This window comes from Ornithorhynchus anatinus, chromosome X1 (assembly GCF_004115215.2).
Source record: "Ornithorhynchus anatinus isolate Pmale09 chromosome X1, mOrnAna1.pri.v4, whole genome shotgun sequence".
NCBI lineage: Eukaryota > Metazoa > Chordata > Mammalia > Monotremata > Ornithorhynchidae > Ornithorhynchus > Ornithorhynchus anatinus.
Window position 1 is genome coordinate 6,443,086 of NC_041749.1, and position 27,671 is coordinate 6,470,756.

The 27,671-nt window shown below is 45.3% G+C and overlaps 1 protein-coding gene across 2 annotated transcripts; it reads right to left on the reverse strand.

Annotated features, from left to right (window-relative positions):
• On the reverse strand, positions 1-27,671 carry ACP1 (acid phosphatase 1). 2 transcript variants are annotated; one of them, XM_003428576.5, is made up of 6 exons: positions 27,504-27,671; positions 13,883-13,956; positions 13,620-13,733; positions 10,448-10,509; positions 2,365-2,470; positions 1-2,189 (listed from the first exon to the last, which is right to left on the reverse strand). In XM_003428576.5, exons 1-6 carry the CDS (start codon positions 27,544-27,546, stop codon positions 2,100-2,102), a joined length of 489 nt encoding a protein of 162 aa, XP_003428624.1. In that variant the 5' UTR covers positions 27,547-27,671; the 3' UTR covers positions 1-2,099. The 2 variants fall into 2 exon arrangements, with proteins under 2 accessions (XP_003428624.1, XP_001511752.1); XM_001511702.5 differs by lacking the exon at positions 13,620-13,733 and adding an exon at positions 13,459-13,572 and having other exon boundaries at positions 27,504-27,670.

Sequence of the window (27,671 nt, forward strand, 5' to 3'; positions counted from 1 at the left end):
TAAGAGGTAGGCCGCCTGCGTCTTATTTTATTTCCATTTAATACAGTACAGATAGTCCACATGTTTTGCTATTTGTATCAAGACTTTTTATCCTTTTTTAATACAAATGAAATAGTTTGGCCTTCATTATTTGGAAAGATCAAAATGTATTCTTTGAACCTATTCCTATTTCCCCTATTTTCTTTTGACCAGCGCTTAGAAATTTAATTCACAAATGTCCAAGGAGCAGCAGATTCTTACTCCCTTGCTCCATGGACAGGAGAAAGACAGCCTTTGGAGACAGCTACCTATCGCTACATTTTCTAATTCAAAATGTAAACTCAAAATGTATGCGTCAAGACAAATTATTTGTCCAATACTTAATTTTTGGCTAGAACAAGCATGGGATTATAATTCCTGACTTCAACTTCACTGATTAAATGATATAACTTGGGTCTCAAGGTTCTAAGACTTCCATATTCATGATTAACTGATACTAATAAAATGGACCACAGCAATATTCAACATTAAGTAGACTGGTAATGCAAATATTGAGGTACCGATGATTTATTCCATCATCCAGATTCAAGTGAATTGATATAAAAGCATTCCCTTTGTTTTAAACAACCAGATTCAACGGAAGAGTGTGATAGAGTAGTTTAGAAACATATCAGTGGTCTCGTTATTAAGTCAAAAAACCACGGGTGAACAGAACTTCAATTTCTTTAGTCTCTTCCGTGGAGGGGACACAGCCGATTTATCCAAGTTTCCTAACTGCATTCAAAATTTTGGAGAGAAGTAGATCACACCACCTTTAGTATTGTATTCCCAACAATGTGATTAGCTACCATCAATCACACTGTCCTCTGGCACTTCATACTGGATGGAATATTCTTGTACCTTCATACGCAGATCAGTGAGATGAGGGGGTGAGGAAAAACAATTTTAAGTGTTGTTATACAGCTCTGCTCAGGTTCAAAATACTAATAAACACCATGTGTGTAGGTAAGTCCTATTTTTATACTGCACTGTTTACCTTAGAAAACAATTAGACTATCAAGTGATCAAAAGCAACTGCACAAAATTCAACACACTTTATAAAAATATGTTATACTCAGACAGAAGAATGGTACTTATTTAAAAATCGCCTTTCATTTTTAAAGTATACGATCTTCCCAATCAACTCAATCCTCCACAGCCCAGTTTGGATATTTGAGGTTTCAGGTAATCCAAGAGCGAAACATTCATTTTCTGAAACACTCAAAATTTAGCACTATGGTGATTCCTTTTACTAAGTCCTAAAGTGCTTAAGTTCATTCAATCGCATTTATTGAGCGCTGTGTGCAAAGCACTGTGTCAACAGATGGGTTTCTGTCAAACTTCGCCCTGAAAAAATCCATTCTATTTCCATGAAACAAAATCGTCACTTTAGGAGATTCTGCCTATTAATCTGAACTTGCTTCGCATTTCTTTCTACCTCTTCGGGTCTCCCCTAAAAGAGAGGATGAGATAAATACCTTATGCTCGTATGGGAGAAATGAAGGCAGAAAGGGATGTGTTTATTTTTATGCTCTCGGTAGCCCCAGAAATAGAACGGCTCTGGGAATTGGGAACTGAAAACGAAGGGAAAGTCGAGAATGGGGGATTTTCATGAAGTTAGCAACAACAGTGTAGGCGAGCTGGGATTCTTTTAACTGTCCAATGGCTCCAAATAATTCTGGGGCACAAATCATTAAAAGGATCTTTTTGTTATATTAGAAATACCTCAGTTAGATGTACAGTCAAATGAAAACAAAGTTTCTATATCTCTAATGAAAAAGTTTTGAAAAAATGCTTACAGATAATCATAAATTTGATGTGTACTTTAGTGTCTGTATTTGAGGTACTGGAGAATGGTGGACTTGAATGTATTTACGCTTATTATAAACTCTACCTTTCCAAATCTAAACATTTAGATTACTGTCAAAAATAATGATCACGCTTCATTTGAAAATATTTTAGATCAGAGTGTGTACTATTTAGTGAACTTAGAAGAACGACTATCACCTTCAACTGTAGACATTACACTTTAGCACATCGACCAAATCAAGTGTGGATATTACTTCAAAGGCAGATGTTCATCACTCTTGCCCTCCATGAGATTGTTCCAAAAATGCTTTGCAGCATCTAACACACTGCTGGTACACAGTCTCAAAATCGGAGTCGTTCCCCTAAAATCATACGGAGAAAGGAGGAGGAAAAAAAAACAAAAACGGGAACAATTTAAAAGCATCCCTAATGGATTTCCCAAAGGCTGCAAGACAAACAGGTTTCCACTCCTCCTACCTTCCACCCGCAAACAGAGAAGGGAAGCGGCTTTCAACTGGAAATATAAATCATACTTACATAATACGGATCTTCAATGATAAGTTGCTTCTGAGGATCATAGCTTCCAAGGAGTTCAATTTTAGCTTTGCAGTTTTTAACCTGATTACCTTTTCTATTCAAATCTCTGAAAAACGAAAACACGAACTTAGTTTTCGAGCCTATGGTTTCAAGGGAAACAGAGACATCTGCTATGGCTATATGAAGTGCTCGAATCCAAATCCAGCAAAAGCAGCTAGGCAAAATAAAATCCTGGGAGATCGACGTGAATCATCGTACGGCAGCCATGACGGGACTGAAGTCTCCTTGGAAGGGCAGTCTAAAACAATTCTCCATATTTCAACGGGCTCTTCTAGGAATGGATCAAACAGCATATAGCCTTATAATGCGACTTTTCACCCTTACATACCTATCAGTTTACTCAGACTAGCTGGTTTATTGCTTCGGTCATATACTACTACTACTACTAATTGTGGCTATTAATTATGGTATTTGTTAAGTGCTTACCATGTGCCAGGCACTGTACCAAGCGCTGGTGTGGATACTAGCAAATCGGGTTGGACACAGTCCCCGTCCCACACGGGGCTCACGATCTTAATCCCCATTTTACAGATGAGGTAACTGAGACCCAGAGAAGTGAAGTAACTCGTCCAAGGTCTCACGGCAGACAAGTAGCCAAGTTGGGATCAGGAGGCGGGTGATCCTGATTCCCAGGGCCGTGTTCTATCCAGTGGGCTGTGCTGCTTCTCTAGCGATAGTGATAACAATTTCCGTCGAGCGCCTTTTACGTGCCGAGCTACCGTGTAGTACAGATAGGACAAAGTCCCCGTCCCCCATGGGGCTCACAGTCTAAGAGGGAGAGAGATCAAGTATTCAACCCTCATTTTAGTCAGCCGTATTTACTGAATGCTTACTGTGTGCAGAGAAGTGTACTAAGCGCTTCGGGGGGTACGGTATGACAACAGAACAGACACATTCCGCGCCCGCAACAAGCTTACGGTCTAGAGGGCCAAGCTGCGATAATAATAAGTATTGTGTCACTTGTTAAGGGCTTATTATGTGCCAAGCACTGTTCCAAGCACTGGGATAGATACGAATCAATCGGGTTGGACACAGTCCCTGTCCCACATGGGGCTCACAGTCTAAGAGGGAGAGAGATCAAGTATTTAACCCGCATTTTAGTCAATCGCATTTATTGAGTGTTTACTGTGTGAAGAGCAGTGTACTAAGCGCTTGGGAGAGTATAGTATAACACCAAAACAGACATTTTTATTACTCTATTTATTTTGTTAATGAGGTGTACATCCCCTTGATTCTATTTATTTCTATTGTCTTGTCTGTCCGTCTCCCCCGATTAGACCATGAGCCCATCAATGGGCAGGGATTGTCTCTGTTGCCGAATTGTCCATTCCAAGCTCTTAGTACAGTGCTCTGCACATAGTAAGCGCTCAATAAATACTATTGAATGGACTTTCTATGCCCACAACAAGCTTACGGTCTAGAGGGACAAGCTATAATAATAAGCATTCCGTCACCTAAGTGCTTACTGTATGTCAAGCACTGTTCCAAACTCTGGGGCAGACACAGGCCGATCAGGTTGGACATAGTCCCTGTCCCAGGTGGGGCTCACAGTCTAAGCAGGAGGGAGTAGGATTTAATGCCCATTTTCCAGATGAGCCCACTGACGTACAGAGGAAGTTAAATGACTTGCCCCAAGGCAAGTGGAAAGCAGAAACGTGGTAGACCTGGGATCAGAGCCCTGGTCTTCCGACTACCGGTCCAACCATCTTTCCACTAGGCCACGCTGCTCTTTTTACACTCCACTACTAGTTGTAGCTGCTTTCATTCCCCAATCCCACTATTTATACATAATAATGTTGGTATTTGTTACTTACTATGTGCCGAGCACTGTTCTAAGCGCTGGGGGAGATACAGGGTCATCAGGGGGTCCCACGTGAGGCTCCCAGTTAATCCCCATTTTACAGATGAGGTAACTGAGGTACGGAGAAGTGAAGTGACTTGCCCACAGTCACACAGCTGCCAAGTGGCGGAGCCTGGATTCGAACCCACGACCACTGACTCCCAAGCCCGGGCTCTTTCCACCGAGCCACGCTGCTTACGTCCGCCTCGCAACTTGAAAGATCTTGGGCGGCAGGGACCGTGTCTCTCCCTTTCGTTGAGTTCTGCCGAGTGCTCGGTATAGTGCTCCGCATACTCGAGGTGCTCAAAGAGTAGCGGTGCTGTCACAGTGGTTCCTGAGGCTGTGACTGGACTCTAAGCTGCTAGGACCCTGAATGTTACTTCTTATTTAGCAGTTCTCAAAGTCAACTCGGGAAATCCACCCGGTTTGTCAAAGTCGAAAAGATTGCTAGAAATCTTGGCTCTGTTGGAAATAGCATATTTGTATACCCTTATTTAGTGATTTTAACCTAACACGCTATTTAAACCGGCACTTAAATAACAATGATTTTCCAACAGGACTAAATGAGAACATACGATAACATTAGTAATGAAGACGAGTGTAGAAGGCCCGAGGTCTTAAAGGAAGACTCTAACATCTTCCAAGGTCAAGAAGATACCTTACCAGCTTCTCTCGTTGACGAAAGAACTGACGTCTAAATAATAACGATGGCATCTGTTAAGCGCTTACTATGTGCCAGTCACTGTACTAAGCGCCGGGGTGGATACGTGCAAATCGGGTTGGACATAGTTCCTTGTCCCACAGTCGCAATCCCCATTTTGCAGATGAGGTAACTGAGGGACAGAGAAGGTAAGTGACTTACCCAAGGTCACAGAGCAGACAAATCCCCAAATTTATCTGGCCCGCTGGAAGCTGAAGACACAGCGGTGCAGCGGGAGAGTTTATGGACCATCTTGAGTAGAATAAATTGGAAAGAACTAGACCCACGATGTACAGCCCTGCTTTACCCCACTAGCGCCGGGGCAAGAATCAGAAAGGCCCCCATCCGCTACGGCTCTGACACGCCTGGCCCTGCTATTAGAGAAGCAGCGTGGCTCAGTGGAAAGAGCACAGGCTTGGGAGTCAGAGGTCATGGGTTCGAATCCCGGTTCTACCACCTGTCAGCCGTGTGACTGTGGGCAAGTCACTTCACTTCTCCGTGCCCCAGTTACCTCATCTGTAAAATGGGGATTAACTGTGAGCCTCAGGTGGGACCACCTGATTACCATGTATCTCCCCCGGTGCTTAGAACAGTGCTCTGCACATAGTAAGCGCTTAACAAATACCAACATCATTATGTATAAATAGTGGGATTGGGGAATGTAAACAGCTACAACTAGTAGTGGAGTGTAAAAAGAGCAGCGTGGCCTCGTGGAAATATGGTTGGACCGGTAGTCGGAAGACCAGGGCTCTGATCCCAGGTCCTCCACTTTTCTGCTTTCCACTTGCCTTGGGGCAAGTCATTTAACTTCTCTGTGCCTCAGTTCCCTCATCTGCAAAATGGGGATGAAGACTGTGAGCCTCACGTGGGACCACCTGATGACCCCGTATCTCCCCCAGCGCTTAGAACAGTGCTCTGCACATAGTAAGCACTTAACAAATACCGACATTATTATTATTATTATTCTGTAGGATGATGATGATGATGGTATTTGTTATGCGCTTACTGTGTGCGAGGCACTGTACTAAGCGCTGGGCACCGTACTGAGAGCTGAGTCTTGGGCTCTTCGTCAACCTCTTTGGGCCATCGCATCACCTAATTCCGGAATCTTCCGACACTGAAATAAGCAGCATCATTTATGTCTGACGATTAACGATCCATGACCTTTCACTTGAACTACTTCGTACAGAGCTAGAGATCGATTTCTCTTCCGAAGATGTCAATTTCCTAATTCACTGAACAATTACCCCAGATAACTGTTTTGCTTTTATTTTTCATGGTAAGGCAGCCCTATTAAGTTATGAAACTAGTGTAAAGTGATACAGCGTAGATTAACTGCAGCAGGCACCGTAAGCCTTCGGAAAGGCAAATTTACCATTCAAGCCACCCAGAAGTCAAACGTCTCAGCACGCCGGGTGAAACCCGAACAACTTATGAAGTAAGAGTTCTAACCGCTTCTGCCATTAAATTGATATGTGACCCAGGGTAAGTTATTGTACCCAATGGTACTTATTTCTTATCTACGAAATAGAAATATAAAGGCTTAATATCAATTACGTCGATATATTTAATTAGCTAAAGCCCCGATTTCAAATAAACTATAAACAGAATGAAATACTAGAACGATCGCGGGGAGAGAATCTGAGAGACTGCGGCCATCTACCGATCAGTGGTATTCACCGAGCGCTTCCTGCGTGCAGAGCACTATACTAAGCGCTCGGGCGAAGCAGCACGGCAGAACGGATACGGCCCGGGCCTGGGATTCGGAAAGTCATGGGTTTTAATCCCGGCTCCGCCACTTGTCTGCTGTGTGACCTTGGGCAAGTTACTTCACTTCTCTGGGCCTCGGTTACTTCATCTGTACAGTGAAGATTGAGACCGCGGGCCCCAGATGGGACAAGGACTGTGTCCAGCCCGATCTGCTTGGATCTATTCCAGCGTTTAGTACAGTGCCTGGCACACAGTAAGCACTTAATACCATAATTATTAATATTAATAAAAGACAACAGAATCGGTAGATATAATACCTGTCCACAAGGAGGTTACAGTCTAGAAAGGGAGACAGACAATATAAATAAAGTACAGAGAAGTACATAAGTGCTGTGAGGTTGAGGGTACATAACCCGTCTATCCTTGACTTACTTTATTTCACAATTTTGGGGCATTTTAATGAACAAACCAGCCCCTGCTGAGCTGATATCTATCTATCTGCCTGTCTAACTAGACCTAAAGCAAGAGTGAGTTTATTCTGCAATCACTGTCAGTGCTCGCCAGGGAGGAAAAAGTGCTCCCCAAGGAACCAAAAGAAAAATCATTTGTGCCTTGGCGAGGGTGTCGACACCTGAAGAATTGAGTATGAGACTCAAAGTGTCTTTACCCCCGGGTACAACTGTGATGGCTCCCTGAGGTGACAACTTCACACCCCGGAGAGCTGCTGAGTAGCATTCAGTCACCCCTCCCACGCACTCATGGGCACCACGAGGAGCAGTGTGGTTCGGTGGATAGAGCGCAGGCCTGGAGGCAGAAGGACCTGGGTTCCAATCCCGGCCCCGCCACTCATCTGCTAGGTGACCCGGGCAAGTCACGTCCCATCTCTCTATCTCAGTTCCCTCATCTGTAAAATGGGGATTAAGCCTGTGAGCCCCATGTGGGACATGGACCGCATCCAACCGGATTTGCTTGTATCTACCCCAGTGCTGAGTACAGAGTAAGCGCCTAACGAATACCATCAAAACAAAAAAACAGAAACAAAAAACAGCTAAAAACACAGGCCGCTGGAATTCTGAGCCAGACTGGTCTACCAGCACCAAATTTCTTGGATGATCACGCTCAGGGGTCATGGGTTCTAATCCCGGCTCCGCCACCTGTCAGTGACTTTGGGCAAGGCACCTAACTTCTCGGTGCCTCAGTTATCTCATCTGTAAAACGGGGATTAAGACTGTGAGTCTCACGTGAGACAAGCTGATTACCCTGTGCTTAGAACAGTGCTGCATAATAAGCACTTAACAAATACCATCATCATCATTATTATTATTATTACCCAGTGCAGGGGTTCGCCACATCCCTTCTTAAGCACCGTGGGTTAATGGAAGAAGGAAAGGAGGCCCGGTCCTAACCCTAGCTCCGCAACTGAGAAGCAGCATGGCGTAATGGATGTGCCTCGGAGTCAGAAGGTCATGGGTTCTAAACCCAGTTCCTTCGCATGCCTGCTGTGTGACCTTGGGCGAATCACTTCACTTCTCTATGCCTCAGTTCCCTCATCTGAAAAATGGGGATTGAGAATGGGAGCCCCACCTGGGACAGAGACTGTGTCCAACCCGATTTGCCGGTATCCACCCCAGCACCTAGTAAGCCTGGCACAGAGTAAGCGCTTAACAAATACCATAATTATTATTATTATTATAACTGTCCCACTGGGTGATCTTACGCTCCTAATTTCCTTATCTGCAAAATGGGTGAGAATACCTGTCTATTCCCACCTCACGGCAATGTTTTGGAGGTAAAACAGGAAAATGGAGGAGATATTTGGCAAAAATATAAGCACATGATACCTGAATTCAAAACACTATTCTAGAAGTAGTGGTGGGGTAGTGTTTGAGGAAAAATTGAACCGAACCTAGCTCACTGTAAACGTAACTCATTGTAACTCCCTCCCCGGAACCCATAAGTCTAATTATATGATACAGGGTAATGCGATCTAGCCTTTTTTTTCAAATGAAATCATTCTAATTGGAATTCTCCTTATCGTGGTATCCATCTTCTTGTAAATACATCTATCCTCCAATTCCAAATTATGCTTTGAGTTTCTTATTCTCAGTGAATACTCAATGAATGGTGGTGATGTGGGCTCAGATCCACCAGTCAACCCTCTATTTGGAAAAGACGACGTTGAGCCACGGTCATCAAACTGGTGACGGTCCCTGTCCCACACCGGCCTCATCGCCATCTACCCGATCCACGTTTTACAGGTGGGGAAACTGAGCCCCACAGAGGTTAAATGACCCGTCCAAGGTCACACAACAGGCCCAGGCAGACTAGGACTCCAACTCGGGTCTCCTGGCTCCCAATCCCAGCTCTCTCCACTGGGCCACACCGCCTCCCTCCCGAGAGAAAGATGGAGCACCCTCCCCTGCATAAACTTGGGGAAGGAAACCTTCTTATTCTTCCCACCATCCAGGACGAGATTCGGGCTCAAAGTTATACACGCATCGCTAAGGGCAATCGGGGGAAAAGACGAACTCTCTCTAGCAAAACTGCGGGTGTCGCGAGAATAATATAATGGTTCCTAGTTTGGGGCGTTCTAATCAGAAGTTAGTGTACCAAAAAAGTATACTGAACTTTTCACACGATAGAATCAGTTCCAGCAGGAGTATGTTTTAAAGAAAGCCTCGGAAATAAACCTCTGCAGTATCTGCATTACTAGGAGCGACTGAGAGTCACTGTTTATTTTTCACTTCAGACTGTGCTACTTCTCTTTAATGTACCTTCAGTGAAAATTCGCAAAGGCAATTTTTGTATATTTTTTCTATTCTGCATCTAGTTAATTGTTCCATTGCCTGAAAGCTAGTTGCGGGCAGGCACCGTGTCTATGAACTCCGTTATATTGTTCTCTCCCTCTCTCCCAGGCACTCAGTACACAGTAAGCGCTCGATAAATACGACTGATTGATTTGATAAAGGACCTCTACTGCTTCTAGGCCGGGGCCGCATATTCCTGAGAGCTTCATTCATAATACATTTGAAAACCTCTCCATTAGGAAGATATAATCTAATTCAGACCATAGTAAGGCACTGACTGTAACAAATTCATTAAATACTGTTGTCTTAATACTTTTGGCTACATGTTTCTATTTTTGAAAACAGCATTGCTATGAAAATTATTTAGCTAAATCAAAATCTAATTCAGGTTTTTGGGGGTAATTTGTAATAGCTCAGTGGCCGTGATTCTTGTCAAAGTTTTATAAAATCTCGACTATACGCAATTGTTCTTAAAATGAAATTAAAGACTTTAAATGGAGGGAAAAGCATCACACGTAAAATACAGCATTAAAGCTTTTGCCATTCTTTTTATCAATTTAAATGGAAAAATTCTGTATACAAGGATGTTTATGGAAAAACTGAACTGAACCTAGCTCAATGTAAACATAACTCATTGTAACTCCCTCCACAGAACCCATAAGTCTAATTATATGATACAGGGTAATGCAGCCTAGCCTTTTTTTTCCAAATGAAATCATTCTAATTGGAATTCTCCTTATCATGGTATCTATCTTCATGTAGATACACCAATTAACCAATTCCAAATTATGCTCTTGGTTTCTTATTCTCAATGACTACTTTATACATTTTAACTATCTCAGGGTGAAGGAATGGGGGGATACTTTTTTCAAAAAAGAAAATAAAAGAAGCCACTATTGACAGTACATCACCTGGCTTACTTAGAATTAACCAGAAAGGGGAATATTCTTTAAAGGTCACTGTTACCTCAAATTGCTTTCATCCATACAGAGAATGTAATCAAAGGTGAGGAAATCATCTTTGGTAACCTAGGGAAAAAAAATGCACATGTACATTTGGTCTAGTTTATAGTAAACTGTGAGGCATAACTGTCTGTGGTAAATAATTTTCTAGAAGTTCTCATCTTTGAAGGTAGTTTGAATCTTTCATAATATACCACAGGATTTAATTCCTAAAATGTGAAGAGCTTAATCCTATACTGAGAAGCAGCTCTGTCTTTGGGAGTTTATCGGCAATTAATAAGGCACCTTGTTAGCCGGGACAGATATTAAAGCAGCCAAACTCGCACTGCTCCTCCAATAACTCGGCTGCCCCAGTAGAAGACGGACCACTGGAATATGGCTCTGATTTAGTAATGGTAATTCTTATGAACAGTAAGGGCCAAAGTTTATTCTTTAGTTTCCAATAGTTCCATAATACCAATTATTCGAATTCTCCAAGTAAAGCAACCTGGAAATCTATTCCTGGCCTATCTGGATTCCATCAGGCCTACCCAGACTGAGCTACCCCTTTTCCCTCTGCTCCCCCTCCACCCTCTGCTCCCTCTCCCTTCCCCGCTTCACTTCCCCTCAACACTGTGCTCATTTGTACATATTTTTATTACCCTACTTATTTTGTTAATGAGGTGTACATTCCCTTGATTCTATTTATTGTGATTATGTTGTCTTATTTTTGTCCGTCTGTCCCCCCGGATTAGACCGTGAGCCCGTCGTTGGGCAGAGAATGTCTCTATCTGTTGCCGAATTGTCCATTCCAAGCGCTCAGTACAGTGGCTCTGCACATAGTAAGTGCTCAATAAATACTACTGAATGAATGAATGGACTTCTTCCCAAAACTCTACATTTAAATCTTCAATTTTTTTTTTCCCCAAAAAGCAAACTCAGATCCATATAATTTGTTCACTATTTTAGGTGTCTGTCTTGGCGAGAAAAATGAGAAAGACACCTACTTTGTTCTAGCACTCGGTTTTTTGAAAAATAAAGGTCTTTAGTGCTTCTATATTTTTGATCTACTCATAGCATAATTTGTAGAGTTGATCCTGCTTAAGGCGATGGAGAACTGCTCTTGTAGGGTCATTAGAATGAAAGAAAATGTAGACAATATAAACAGACTATGGTATGAGGACAGTGACATCATTAATGTAGAACCCTCAGAATCCAAAGGAAGGGAATCAACAGAAAGCAGGTCTCCTCCATTAGCAGCTTAAATATTTTTCTAGACAACCCAAACTAGAGAATGCTGGTGAGTGCAATGGCAGAACTCTGAGTCCCCCTTTTTTCACTTTTATGTAAAGGTGCGGCATTTGGTACATTTTTGAAATTATTAGCCACTCATTGTTCCATGGATATTTTCCAAGTTTATTGTCCTTTCTATCTTTTTTCTTGTATTATAATCATGTACACCTCCAAGAACATGATTTTCTGAACATTTTCTAGGGTTAGTCTCTACTTAAAATTCCAAACTTCCCAGTGACTTATGTAAACACTATTAAAGAAAAAAAAACACAAATTTTGAAATTCATCCAAATAATCCAAAGAAATGAAATGTGGAACACTGCATGAGAAATTAACCTAATGACGAGTAGGTATGACATTAGAGCTGACAGAAGATTAACCCTCTAGACTGTAAGCTCGTTGTGGGCAGGGAATGTGTGTTGTTCTATTATACTCTCCCAAGTGCTTAGTACGGGGCTTTGCACGCAATAAGCACTCAATAAATACAAGTGAATGAATGAACACAGGAACAGGGCGGAGAAATGTTTCTGGAGTCCTGGCTGGGAGTCTCCTGATGGCAGGACGGCTGGGTCCGGGCCCCACCTAATTATCCCCCAGGAACTGGAAGCTGCCTTGGCTTAAACCCGAAACCTCCACTGTAGACTCTCTCTCTGGCCACCTCCTACTTTCTCGCCATGGCCGCTTAACTGGTGACGGGGAAAAGGTCTCGCCATGGCCGCTTAACTGGTGATGGGGAAAAGGGACGGGGAGATAAATCGTAGGAACGGAATATGGCCTAGTGGAAAGAGCTCGGGCCCGGGAGTCAGAGAACCTTGAGCATGACCTTGACCAAGTCACATAACTTCTCTGTGTCTCAGTTTCCTCACCTGTACAATAGGATTCAATCCCTGCTCTCCCTCCTGCATAGACTGGGAGCCCCATGTGGATTAGGGCCTACGCATGACCTGATTATCTTTTATAATAATGCTAATTAACAAAGGTACTTGTTAAGCGCTTCATATGTGCCAAGCACTGTTCTGAGAGCTGGGGTAGATACATGGCAATCACATGATCAAGGCTCACATTCAGTGCCTGGCACATGATGATGGTATTTGTTAAGTGCTTACTGTGAGTCAAGCATTGTTCTAAGCACTGGTGTGGATACAAGCTAATCAGTTTGGGCACAGTCCCTGTCCCACATGGGACTCTCAGTCTTAATCCCTATAGATGAGGGAACTGAGGCACAGAGAAGTGAAGCGACTTGCCTGAAGCCACACAGGAGAGGAGTGGCGGATCCGGGATTTGAATCCAGGCCCTTCTGACTGCCAGGCCCGTGTTCTGTCCAGTAGGCCACTTTGCTTCTCTAAAAGCCAATAGTGATAATAATATTAATGTCTGACCACCCTTATAGACTGTGGGCAATAAATGTGTCTAGCAACTCTATTACAGGGTACTTTCCTGAGCGCTTAGTACAGTGCCCTGCACACAGTAAGTGCTCAATAAATACAACCGGCACTCATTGTGCGGGTCATCTGGAACACTACTCTCGGCATATAACATTTCACAACACGACATTAGAAAGAAAACACGGGAACGCCGCGACCGTAACCTAAAACAAGAAGCTCCGTGGACCGTTTACCGGGTGTCTGAAACAACTGGCCTCGGTTACGGTTTTCCACGACCAACATTACTTCACGCCTTCGGGGAAACCAACATTTGGAGACACGGATTAAACGGTAAACATTAAAAGTGCTCTTTTTCTACCTGTCTGGCTTTATGTGCTGTCTCAATGCCATGATTTCTTAGACAGTCTAAAGCTCTCACATCTGGGGACCGCCCCACATTCCAGTCGGACACCGCACCGCTGTCGGTGAACCACTGCAACACAAAACACATACATACAGACTTTGATTGAAGTACAGTACCTGCCTGGCAATATGGTTCATGGTCACGCCATGTTTTCTCATGCAATCCTGCCCTCGATAATCGGGGGGGCTTCCTATTTCATATGTAGATGTTGCTGCACTGTCTATCCTCCACTATAGGAGAGAAAGAAAAGGTAACGTTTCATGTTTCACGTTTCCCCCGCCACCGCCAAACACCCTCCGGCCCCCAACCCCTTCCCGGAGGCACCATATGGGGTTGTGTGCAAGGAGACACTAAACGTTCCAGCCGAACCGTAGATTACCTTATTTTCAATCTTCTTGTCGGTTACCAGTTTTCGAAAAACTGCTTCTGCTATCGGTGAACGGCAGATGTTCCCTAAAGGGGGAGAAAAAAAAAATGGTGAGATGCTTGCGTAACTTAAAGGTCCCAAAAAAAAGTACCCAGCCAAAGGATGCCGTGCTAGACAAGGAGCTAAAATACTGGGTAAAAAAAGTCAGGGCCTCCATTAGCAGACATTAGTTTGGCATCACGCTGCCCATCAAGTTCCAAACACCCACGGATGGAAGATTGGTCCTGTCAAGACCCATTCAGTTGGCCACATCTACGAATCGTAATTAATGGCAAATGAAGAAAACAAGCCCCTCAGACAACTCTATATCCCAACTGACAACTGTGACCTCTCGTCCACATCTTACCGCTGGCCTGGAAAGCCCAACTGGGCTGAGCTATATGCGGTAAATTTATCTTTGGGTTCTGCTGCTCTTCTGTAAGAGCAACTCCTGAGTTTTGTTTTGGTTGCAGCTTCTGGTTCAAATTGCTCATTTTGCTTCTGCTGCGTAGCAAAGTCTTTCTTTTCACTTGTAATTTAAACAAACAAAAAAGTTATCAGCTTATAGGTAGCGCGTTCAGAGTGGTAACATTTCCCTTTTCAACTTCAGAAGATATGCCCCGCCATTTCTTTCCGAAACTGGGAATACTTTTAACTGGCTAAATGGCTTTTGGATGACAGAAATCAGCTTTGTAAAGCTCTCTTTTCCATTAAAAGAAGTGAGTTCACTACCTCGAATTACTCTCTCTCTCACCCGATATCATCTGAATCCCATTCAGAACGTTTCTGTAGATCATGATGGGATTTGGGGAAGACAATTTTTGGAGACTTGAGTAAAAGACAGAGAGAAGGTGAGAAAGATCAGTTTATAAAGGGAAGAGACGCATTCATTTTTTGTGCTCTTACAACAGCACAAGAAATTTTTCTCTTTTTTTCCCTCCCATCTGACCTAAGCTTTCAGGATATTGGTCCAATTATTTTTCCACTTATCTTTTCCAAACAAGTTCAAATGACATAGGTCTCTCTTCTTAGAGGTCACCTGTTCTTTGGCTACAGGAAAGCTGGGGGCTGTAGAAAGCACTTTCTCTCCCCTCATTTCCAGATGCTGAGTTTACTATTTCACTAGTGACAGAATAAGAACCTTTGTGTCTGACTCGGAGGATGAAAAACCCTCAAAGTAATTACTTTTAAATAATTAGGATTTTCAAAAACTACAAAACTGATTGCTCACACACCAAATCATTTTAATTTTTCTTTAAATTAGATACTAAATGCCTCATCATTTTTACATGTTATCTCCCTATGTACTCTGAATGCAAAAATTAAGCTACCAACTTCTGTGAATTTTAAGTTGGTAAACTGTGTCATTTAATTACTTTCACATTTTGTTCAAGTTGTATTAACCATTTCATGCTTAGCAATACAGAGAATTCTTCATTTCAGACACTTTTACGACGGGCTATTTATCTTCCTGCAAGTGTGTCTTTATCTTTGTACATTCATACTGAGAGAGAGGGATTTGGCATGGATACCGATATATTATGTGTTCCGGTGTTTGTGTACTCAAGAGTGGGACTTGTGTTAGAGGCAAGAAGAAAAATCTATTCTCAGATCTTCCACCTCTTTCAGAATTATAAAAATGAAGTCACTTCATGAAATACTGCTGAAAAGGTTAAACTATTCAGGAACATACAGTTGCCCAACTTAATTACCTAAATATCAGACTGTGCTTATTACTTCTGCAAGAATGAATTAATAAAGGACAATGCCCTTTAGAGTGAAAGTGTATCCTTAAGGCCCCTTTCTCAAGCTCGTGAAGAACTTCTAGCTGCAATAATACAAATCAACCCTAGACCTGTTCCCACCTAAGTATTGATCTGCAGTACGGCCAATCTCCCCCCAACCCCCCGTCATCGTGAAGGCACTTTTGGAATGGAGAAAATTTAAGTCCAGCTCTCTTTCTCCACAAGCTAATTTACCAGTTTATGAATAATCCAGAATTCAATCTCTTTCTTTTCCTGCCTATCAATTGGCTTTTGGCCTCAACTAAAATGAAGGGCTTGGATTAATTGTGGAATTGAATGGTGCAAAATATCACTTACCCCATTTGTGCAGATAATAGGGAGTGGGGTGATACATAGGATTAGTCAATTAAGTGCTCAGTACAGTGCTTTGCACGCAGTAAGTACTCGATAAAGACGATTGAATGAATTACTGTGTGTAGAGCACTGAACTAAGCACTTTCATTCATTCAATCCTATTTATTGAGCGCTTACTATGTGTAGAATACTGTATTAAGCGCTGGAAATGTACAATTCGGCAACAGATAGAGACTATCCTTGCCCAATAACGGGCTCACAGTCTAAATGGGGGAGAGAGGCAGCAAAGCAAAACAAAACACGTAGTCTGGCGTAGATATCATCATGATAAATAGAATCATAGATATATACACATCATTAACAAAATAAATAGTCATAAATAATATATGCAACTCACACTCACTCCCTCGGTGAACTCATCCGCTCTCACGGCTTTGACTACCATCTCTACGCAGATGACACGCAGATCTACATCTCCGCCCCTGTCCTCTCCCCCTCCCTTCGGGCTCGCATCTCCTCCCGCCTCCGGGACGTCTCCACCAGGATGTCGGCCCGCCACCTAAAACTCAACATGAGCGAGACCGAGCTCCTCATCTTCCCTCCCAAACCCGGTCCGCTCCCAGACTTCTCCATCACCGTGGATGGCACGACCGTCCTTCCCGTCCCGCAGGCCCGCAATCTCGGTGTCATCCTTGACTCGTCCCTCTCGTTCACCCCACACATCCTATCCGCTACCGAGACCTGCCGGTTTCACCTCTACGATATCGCCAAGATCCGCCCTTTCCTCTCCACCCAGACGGCTACCTTACTATTACGGGCTCTCGTTATATCCCGGCTAGACTACTGTGTCGGCCTTCTCTCTGACCTCCCTTCCTCCTCTCTCGCCCCGCTCCGGTCTATCCTTCACTCTGCCGCCCGGCTCATCTTCCCGCAGAAACGATCTGGCATGTCACTCCCCTTCTTAAACAACTCCAGTGGTTGCCTATCGACCTCCGATCCAAACAAAGACTCCTCACTCTAGGCTTCGAGGCTCTCCGTCACCTCGCCCCTTCCTACCTCTCCTCCCTTCTCTCTTTCTACCGCCCACCCCGCACGCTCCGCTCCTCCGCCGCCCACCTCCTCGCCGTCCCTCGGTCTCGCCCATCCCGCCGTCGACCCCCGGGTCGCGTCCTCCCGCGGTCCCGGAACGCCCTCCCTCCTCATCTCCGCCAAACCGATTCTCTTTCCCTCTTCAAAACCCTACTTAAAAATCACCTCCTCCAAGAGGCCTTCCCAGACTGAGCTCCTCTTCCCCCTCTACTCCCTCTGCCATCCCCCCTTTACCTCTCCGCAGCTAAAGCCTCATTTTCCCCTTTTCCCTCTGCTCCTCCACCTCTCCCTTCCCATCCCCACAGCACCGTACCCGTCCGCTCAACTGTATATATTTTCGTTACCCTATTTATTTTGTTAATGAATTGTACATCGCCTCGATTCTATTTAGTCGCCATCGGTTTTTACGAGATGTTCTTCCCCTCGACGCTGTTTAGTGCCATTGTTCTCGTCTGTCCGTCTCCCCCGATCAGACCGTAAGCCCATCAAACGGCAGGGACTGTCTCTATCTGTTGCTGACTTGTTCATCCCAAGCGCTTAGTACAGTGCTCTGCACATAGTAAGCGCTCAATAAATACTATTGAATGAATGAATGAATATGCAAATATGCACAGTGCTGTGGGGAGGGGAAGGGGGAAGAACAGAGGGAAGGAGAAGGGAGAATTGGGAGGGGAGGAGCAGAGGGAAAGGGGGGCTCAGTCTGGGAAGGCCTCCCAGAGGAGGTGAGCTCTCATTAGGGCTTTGAAGAGGGGAAGCGAGTTAGTTTGGCGGAGGTGAGGAGGGAGGGCATTCCGGGACAGCGGTAGGTGGGATGTGGGCCAGGGGTCGACGGTGGGACGGCGTGAAGGGGGGACGTGAGGAGATGTACGGAGTGGGCGGTAGAAAGAGAGAAGGGGGGGTGAGGTAGGACGGGGCAAGGGGATGGAGCGCTTTGAAGCCAAGACTGAGGAGTTTTTGTTTCTTGCGGAGGTTGAAAGGCAACCACTGGAGGTTTTTGAGGAGGGGAGTGACATGCCCAGAGCCTTTCTATAGGAAGATGATCCGGGCAGCAGAATGAAGAATAGACTGGAGCGGGGAGAGACAGGACGATGGGAGATCAGAGAGGAGGCTGACACAATAATCCAGTCGGGATACTATGAGGGCTTGTACCAGCAAGGTAGCAGTTTGGATGGAGAGGAAAGGGCGGACGTTGGTGATACTGTGAAGGTGAAACCGGCAGGTGTTGGTGACGGACTGGATGTGTGGGGTGAATGAGAGAGTAGAGTGTGGATGACACATTGTAAGCACTTAAATACCACATTACTATAATTCTCATGTCTCTCTTCCCCTCTTCTTCCCCCCTTCTGTGTTTCTTGGGTCTCCTCTTCCCCTATGCTGGCTCTCTTTGGTCTTTTCCCCTTTCTGTGCCTCAACTCTTCTCCCTCCTCTTTGTCTCTTGTATCGTTTCTTTTCCCTCTTTTGTATCTCCCAATTTTCTTCCCCATGTTGTCTCTTGTCTATTCTCCACCCCCGCTGACTTTTCTCTCTCATTCCCCTTCTGAATCCTCTCCCTCCTTTTCTGTGTATCTCATCTCTGTCCTCCGTTCTAACTCCGAAATGGGTGTGTCCCCCGTATCTGCTCCTGTTGATAAGGCCTCCAAACCCTCCTGTCTCAAGACCTCAGCCTGCACATGGGTTGCCCAGTACTCGATCCAGCAAACCGCCCTGGAGTCCAGGGAATGCACGGGTCTGTGAAAACCTCCCCGTCCATCCAAAGAAAATCCTGCTGGCAGAAGTGTTTCTCCTCAGTAGTCTTTCTCTTCTTCCCAGCTTTAAACCAAGGTCCCCTGAAACACTTTGATCTCTTGTTGAGGGCCACGCAGCTCTATTTGACAGCACCTCTAGTCGAGAGGTAATGCCCACCCCATATTCATTCATTCAATCTTATAAACTGAGTGCTTACCGTGTGCAAAGCACTATATTGAACACTTATGACCGGGGCAAGGTACGGTAGACTTTCAAGGGCGCTTTGGCAAAGGGTTGACTCTCAACGACACACAGACGCACGCAATCTCTGAGTCGCCAGCCTCACCTTTATACAAGAGGCAGTTCCACAGCTTTATATTTTCCCTAAGACTGGCCTTTAAAACAAGTCCACTCAATCCTCAATTAACTCAATTGGTAATATTTATTGAGCATTCATTCTGGGAAGAGGACTGTGCTAAGCACTTTAGCGAGAACAATGCGATTAGTAACCCAAATACCTGCTGTTACAATCCAGTGAGCGATTGTTAACAGCCCAGATGAATGAATCCAGGTGACTCAAGAGTCTCATTATCATGCATCCAGTTCTTCTATAACAGGAGGGAATGAGTTTTTGATTAACTTGGCACTAAGCAACGATCCTCCCCCACCCCATTTGAACATGACTATTTATTGTTATATTGTACTTTTTCCAAGGGCTTAGTACAGTGCTCTACACACAGTAAGCACTCAATAAATAAGATTGGATGAATGAATGCCACACACACAGGCAGATTCTTCCATAAGGCAACCCGACGAGCCCAAACACACGTGTCCGACAGGATTTGCCTGTATCTATCCCAGCGCTTAGTATAGAGTGCCTGGCACATAGCAAGCGCTTCACAAATACCATCATTTTTTGGCCGAACTGAGTGAAGTTTCAATCTCCTTCACGCTCATCTGATTTGTAATACAATCTATTTCATCTTCCCTGCTTAAACGGTGGTGATTTTCAAAGCTAGTTTTGAGTGATTATCCTTTCAACAAGGTAAAATCGGTCAGATTTCCTTTACCTAGATACGCCGGGACAGACAGAGAAATCACTAAGTCATTAAGGAGGGTGAAATAGGTCCTTCGATACCCAAAAGACAGTCTGTATGAGGGAAGTGAATTTCCATTTCAGAAAAAGACTACATTTATCATCTGGTAAAAGAGTCCTACACGCAGCAGGAAAGATCACAGGCCCGTTTCAGGAGAAAGAAACCTGGAATTTTAAACAATACCCTTGGTCTTTCGTGAAATCTTGGACCAGGTTTTTAAGCGGTGGATTCTCTGAATATGGATTTGTGGCCTGTGTCTGACTTAATTCTGGAGATTCGTTCCCTAAAGTAAGCTAGGAATTCTATAGCCCGTTCTGAGTTCAGGTGTCTCCCCGCTCCAACAGTGGAAGACCCCTGGGGAAAGCAAGAACTCATTTCTCATTTTTCAATCCGGACGGGCCTCGGTCACCGTTCTCGGTTCTGTGATCTGCGTTACTCTGCAGTGATGTCCCGCTGAGAACAGTAACGTGCCGTGGCCTAGTGGAAAGAATACAGGACTGGGAATCACATCTGGGTTCGAGTCCCAAGCTCTGCCCTGGGCCCTAGTTTCCACATCTGTCAAATAGGGATATTGGGAGCTTCATGAGGGACAGGGACTGAGTCCACTCTCAGAACCCTGTACCTCTCCTGCCGGGAACTTATATCACGCTTAATAAATGCTGTTATTAATAAGCACAACTATAGAGGCTTATTGTTCAGAACACATTGACTGCCAGGATCCACTCTTCTGGAAAGCTGTTAAGCTGCTTTTAGGAGTAGGTCCATTATTCCTACTTATTACAAGTTTAAAGGACCTACCCAACTAGCTTTCATCAACAGGTTATTCAGTGAAACAATTAACTAGGAAACCACTAAGAACTCTGCGATCTACTGGGCCAGGGAGAAAATGGAGCATAAATTAAATTAGAGCAATTAAATTTGAATGAAAAAATAATATTTCCCCGATACTGAATTGAGTCTGGATACGGCCTTTGGAAATATGGAAAGTCCTGGTGAGAACTGTGAGCCTGAAGATTCTTTGGGCCCCCTTACAAGATTATATAATAAAGATAGCCAGAATCATTCATTCAATGGTATTTACTGAGCGCTTACTGTGTTCAAAGCACTGTACTAAGCGCTTGGGAGAGCAGAATACAACAGACACATTCCCTGACCACAACTAGCTATAACAGACACCTGGCCGCCGATACAAAAGTAGCTCTACCTGAACAATAAAGCATTCTTCAGAAACGTAGCTACGTTCTCAAAACCGGAGAATAAATCATCAAGGAATCTTGCTTGCCTTGTACTCTCCCAAGCACATAGTACAGCCCGGCGTTCAGTAGGTACCCTGGAGTTTCTCCTGACCGTGCTGAATGAAAAAGTAGCTAAAATTCTGTAGATTGACCTTGATCACATTTTAAAAATAAGGTGTTGCGGCACACATCTTCCAACATCCTCCTGGGAATTCTTCAAAATCTAGGTTCCTTTAATGGTCACTTCCCTTTTACTGTAACCTTATTGGTGACAGTGACCACATCGATTACTTCAGTGGCCATATCTGCATAGAGAAGCAGCGTGGCGCAGTGGAAAGAGCACGGGCTTTGGAGTCAGGGCTCATGAGTTCGAATCCCAGCTCTGCCGCTTGTCAGCTGTGTGACTGTGGGCAAGTCACTTAACTTCTCCGTGCCTCAGTTCCCTCATCTGTAAAATGGGGATTAAGACTGTGAGCCCCACGTGGGACAACCTGATTCCCCTGTGTCTACCCCAGCGCTTAGAACAGTGCTCTGCACATAGTAAGCGCTTAACAAATACCAACATTATTATTATTATTATATCGATTACTTTGGCTGTAGTCTCCAAGCCCCTGGATCTGCTCCCTTTTTTCCACCCCCTTCGGCCCCCCAGCGCTTATGTACGTATCCGTGATTTATTTATTTCTATTAATGTCTGCCTCCCCTTATAGACTGTAATCTCATTGTGGGCAGGGACTATGTCTACCAACTCTGGGATACTGTACTCTCCCAAGTGCTTAGTAGAGTGCTCTGCACACAGTAAGTGCTTGATAAATATGATGGATTGGTTGATCTAGTACAGGGTTCTGCACAGTACCCAGGATCTAATGGGTCAGAGAATCCACACCAAAACAAGTGCCTAGAATTTTGCAGTTTACAGTTCGAGGGAAAGAGAAGTAGTTAGTTTCACCCCAGCAGTCCGGGGGAAGCTTCACTTAGGATCAATCACTTGTATTTCTGAGCCCTTACTGTGTGCAGAGCACTGTACTAAGCTCTTGAGAGACTAAATAGAGCTGGTAGCTTGCAGTCTAGTAGGAAGGTCAGGCGTTAATAAATTACAGGAAGAAGAAGAAACAGAGCATAAGGATATGTACATAAATGTTGTACAGTGAATATCAAAGTGCTTAGAGCATAACAACCTTAACAATAACAATAATACTCACTGTACCAATTAATTATAATAATCTACCATATATTAAATTGTATTCTCCCAAGCAATTAGTACAGCACACTTAGATCTGTGACATTTGGGCATTTGATATTTGCCCATCCTGTAGCACTTAGGTACGTGCCTTTAAATTTTAGTTTATATTTCATAAATAATTTATTCATAGTAATGTCTGCCTCACCCCCACCACTGTAATCTCATTATAGGCTTCAGAGGAGATCTCCTCCCTCCTCTCAAGTGCCACCCACTCCACATGCGCATCAGACCCCATTCACACAGTTGATAAAAACTCTCACCCCTTCCCTCCTCCTCGACTTCCATCTTCAACCGCTTGCTCGCTGGCCGAGGGCTTCTACCCCTCTGCCTTCATACACGCCCCCGTCTCCCCATCCTCAAAAAAACCCTCCTTTGACCCCACTGAGCCCTCCGGTTATCGCCCCATCTCCCTCCTATCCTTCCTTTCCAAACTCCCGGAGCGAGTCGTCTACACTCGCTGCCTCGAATTCCTCTCCTCCAACTCTCTTCTGGCTTCTGCCCCCTCCACTCCACTGAAACCTCCCTCTCAAAGGTCACCAATGACGTCCTTCTCATCAAATCCAAAGGCTCCTACTCCATCCTAATCCTCCTCGACCGCTCAGCTGCCTTTGACACTGTCGACCGTCCCCTTCTCCTCAACACGTTATCCAAACTTGGCTTCACGGACTCCGTCCTCTCCCGGTTCTCCTCTCATCTATCTGGCCGTTCATTCACGGTCTCCTTCGTGGGCTCCTCCTCCCCTTCCCATCCCCTAACCGTACAGGTTCCTCAAGAGTCGGTTCTTGGTCCCCTTCTATTCAACACCTACACTCACTCCCTTGGTGAACTCAGTCGCTTCCATAACTTCAACTATCATCTCTATACAGATGACACCCAGATCTACATCTCCTCCCCTGTTCTCTCCCCCTCCCTCCAGGCTCGTCTCTCCTCCTGCCTTCAGGACGTGTCCACCTGGATGTCGGCCCGCCACCTAAAACTCAACATGGCCAAGACTGAGCTCCTCATCTTCCCTCCCAAGCCCTGTCCTCTCCCTGACTTCCCCATCCCCGTGGACGGCACGACCATCCTTCCCGTCTCACAGGCCTGTAACTTTAGTGTCATCCTTGCCTCTGCTCTCTCATTCACCCCACACATCCAAATCTGTCACCAAAACCCGCCACTCTCACCTTCACAACATCGTCAAGATCCACCCTTTCCTCTCCACCCAAATGGCTACCATGTTAGTACAGTCACTCGTTCAATAGTATTTATTGAGCGCTTACTATGTGCAGAGCACTGTACTAGGCGCTTGGAATGGACAAATCGGCAACAGATAGAGACAGTCCCTGCCCACTGACGGGCTTACAGTCTAATCGGGGGAGACCGGCAGATAAAAACGAAAACAACAGCAATAAATAGAATCAAGCCACTCATCCTATCCCGGCTGGATGACTGCATCAGCCTCCATGCTGATCTCCCATCCTCCTGTCTCTCCCCGCTTCAGTCCATACTTCACTCTGCTGTCCGGATTCTCTTTCTACAGAAACATTCTGAGCATGTCACCCTCCTCCTCGAAAATCTCCAGTGATTTCCTTTCAACCTCCATATAAAATAAAAACTCCTCACTATTGCCTTCAGAACTCTCTATTACCTTGCCCCTTCTTACCTCACCTATTCTCCTTCTCCAGCCCAGCGCGCACACTCCGCTCCTCCGCTGCCGCTGACCTATAACCTATTCACTGGGTTTCGTCCTCGCCTGTCCCGCCGTGGACCCCTGGCCCGCGTTCTACCTCTGGCCTGAAACGCCCTCCCTCCTCCCATCCACCAAACAATCACACTTCCCTCCCTTCAAAGCCCTACTGAAGACACACCTCCTCCAGGAGGCCTTCCCAGCCTGAGCCCCCCTTTCCTCGGCTCCCCCTCCCCCCGACTCATTCCCTTTGCCCTACCCCTCCCCGCCCCACAGCGCTATAATTCTATTTATTTATTGATGCCTGGTTTTTTTCAAGTGTATATGTCTACAATTCTATTTATTTATATTGATGCCTGTTGACTTGTTTTGACGTCTTTATTGCTGAATTGTACTTTCCAAGCACTTAGAACAGTCCCCTGCACACAGTCGGCACTCAATAAATACGGTTGATTGAATGAATGAATGTGTCTGCTAATTCTGTTGCACTGGAGTCTCCCAAGTCGTCAGTACAGTTCTCGGCACACAATAAGTGCTCAATAAATATCACTGACTTTGGGCAGGAAATGTGTCTGTTCATTGTGCTGTACTTTCCCACGGGCTTAGTACAGTGCTTTGCACACAGTAAGCGCTCACTGAATATGATCGACTGACTGACAACTCTGCAAACATTAAGCAGTGAGAAGCAGCATGGCTCAGCAGCAAGGGCTTGGGAGTCAGAGGACGTGGGTTCTAATCCCGGGCTCCGCTACTTGTCTATTGTGGGGCCTTGGGCAAGCCACTTCACCTCTCTGGGCCTCAGTTTCCTCATCTGCCAAATGGGGACTGAGACTTGAGCCCCACGTGGGACGACCTAATTATCTTGTATCTAACCCAGCGCTCAGAACAGTGCTTGGTACATAGTAAGCGCTTAACAAATACCATCATTCTTATTACTTCGCTTCTCTGGGCCTCAGTTCCCTCATCTGTAAAATGGAGATTGAGACAGCGAGCCCCAGGTGGGTCAGGGACTTTTGCCTCTATCCACCCCAGCACTCGGTACAGTACCGGAAACACAGTAAGTGCTTAACAAATTATTTATTTTATTAATGGTGCATATATTATCTATAATTCTATGTATTTAAATTGATGCTATCGATGCCTGTTTACTTGTTTTGATGTCTGCCTCCCCTCTTCTAGACTGTGAGCCCGTTGTGGCCAAGGAATTGTCTCTATTCATTGCTGACTTGGACTTTCCCAGCACATAGTACAGTGCTCTGCACACAGCAAGCGCTCAATAAATACGATGGAATGAATTAATGAAATTAGCAATGAATAGCATCGATTGATCACAGGCCACGTGACTGAGGGTAAAGGGGTGAGCCCCCTGTGGGCAAGGAACTGTCTCTATTCATGGCTGAATTGTACTTTCCAAGCGTTTAGTACAGTGCTCTGCCCACAGTAAGCATTCAATAACTACAAATGAATGAAATTATCATCGATTGCTTTTAGACTGTGAGTTCGCTGTGGGCAGGGATCGTCTCTATTGCTGCACTGTACTTTCCAAACGCTTGGTATAGTGCTCTGCACAGAGTGTGCGCTCAATAAATATGACTGAGCTCACCTCCTCCAGGAGGCCAGCCCAGACTGAGCCCTCCCTTTCCCTCTGCCCCTCCTCCTCTCCATCCCCCCTTCTCCAGCCCTCTGCTCTACCCCCTTCCCCTCCCCACAGCACTTGTGCATATTTGTATTATTATTTATTACCCTATTTTATTAATGATGTGTCTATATCTACGCTTCTATTTATCTATTTTGATGCTACTGATGTTACTTGTTTTGGAGAAGCAGCATGGCTCAGTGGAAAGAGCAAGGGCTGGGGAGTCAGAGACCATGGGTTCAAATCCCAGCTCCACCACTTGTCGGCTGTGCGACTTCCGGCAACTCACTCCGCTTCTCTGTGCCTCAGTTCCCTCATCTGTCAAATGGGCATTAAGACCGAGAGTCCCACGTGGGACAACCTGATCACCTTGTATCCTCCCCAGCGCTTAGAATAGTGCTTTGCACATAGTAAGCGCTTAACAAATGCCATTATTATTATTGTTTTGTTGTCTGCCTCCCCCTTTTAGAATGTGAGTCCGTTGTTGGGCAGGGATGGTCTCCAGCTGTTGCCGACTTGTACATTTCAAGCGCTTAGTACACTGCTCTGCACATAGTAAGCGCTCAATAAATCCAACTGAATGACTGAGTATGACTTAATTGTATGAATTATGACTGTGAGCCCTATGTGGGACAGGGACTGTGTCTAACCTGATTATCTTCTATATACCCCAGGGCTGAGAACAGTGCCTGGCACATAGAAAGTGGGTCACAAACCCCATCATCATCACTATTAGAGAAGCAGTGTGGCTCCGTGGAAAGAGCCCGGGCTGGGGAATCAGAGGTCATGGGTTCTAATCCCGCCTCCGCCATTTGTCAGCTGGGTGACTCTGGGCAAGTCACTTCACTTCTCGGTGCCTCAGGTCCCTCGTCTGGAAAATGGGGATGAAGACTGGGAGCTTCACGTGGGACAACCTGATGACCCTGCATCAACCCCAGCGCTTAGAACAGTGCTTTGCCCATAGGAAGCGCTTAACAAATACCAACATTATTATTATTCTCTGGGCCTCGGTGACCTCATCTGGAAAATGGGGATGAAGACTGTGATCCCCACGTGGGACAACCTGATGACCCTATATCTCCCCCAGCGCTTAGCTCAGTGCTCTGCACATAGTAAGTGCTTAACGGATAACAACATTATTATTATTCTTCTCTGGGCCTCAGTCCCCTCATCTTTAAAATGGGGATGAAGACTGTGAGCCTCACGTGGGACAGCCCGGTTCCGCCGTATCTCCCCCAGCGCTTAGAACAGTGCTCTGCACATAGTAAGCGCTTAACAAATACCAACATTATTATTATTCACTGTGCCTCAGTGCCCTCATCTGTAAAATGGGGATGAAGACTGTGAGCCCCACGTGGGACCACCTGATTCCCCTGTGTCCACCCCAGCGCTTAGAACAGTGCTCTGCACATAGTAAGCGCTTAACAAATACCAACATTATTATTATTCACTGTGCCTCAGTGCCCTCATCTGTAAAATGGGGATGAAGACTGTGAGCCTCACGTGGGACCACCTGATGACCCTGCATCCACCCCAGCGCTTAGAACAGTGCTCTGCACATAGGAAGCGCTTCACAAACCCCAACATTTTTCACCTGTTGCTGAATTATATATTCCAAGCGCTTAGTCCAGTGCTCTGCACAGAGTAAGCGCTCAGTAAATATGAATGAATGAATGAATGAATGAATGAATGAATGAACTACACCCCTTAAGGGGGGCAATCCCTGCTCCCAGTTTGGGGTCGGGGGAGGCGGGTCAGAATAAACGGTCATCAACATAAATCCCATTGGTCTGGCGCTTACCCAGGCAGACGAAGAGCACGGACTTGGTGGCCTCGGAGGCCATGGCCCGGTTCGGTTCGGTTTGGTTTGGTTCGGTTTGGTTCAACCACGAGGCGGGCGGCAGATGGGCAGGACAGGCCGCAGCCCCCGCGCATGCTCAGTAGGGCCGGCCGCGCCGCGGCCCCCGCG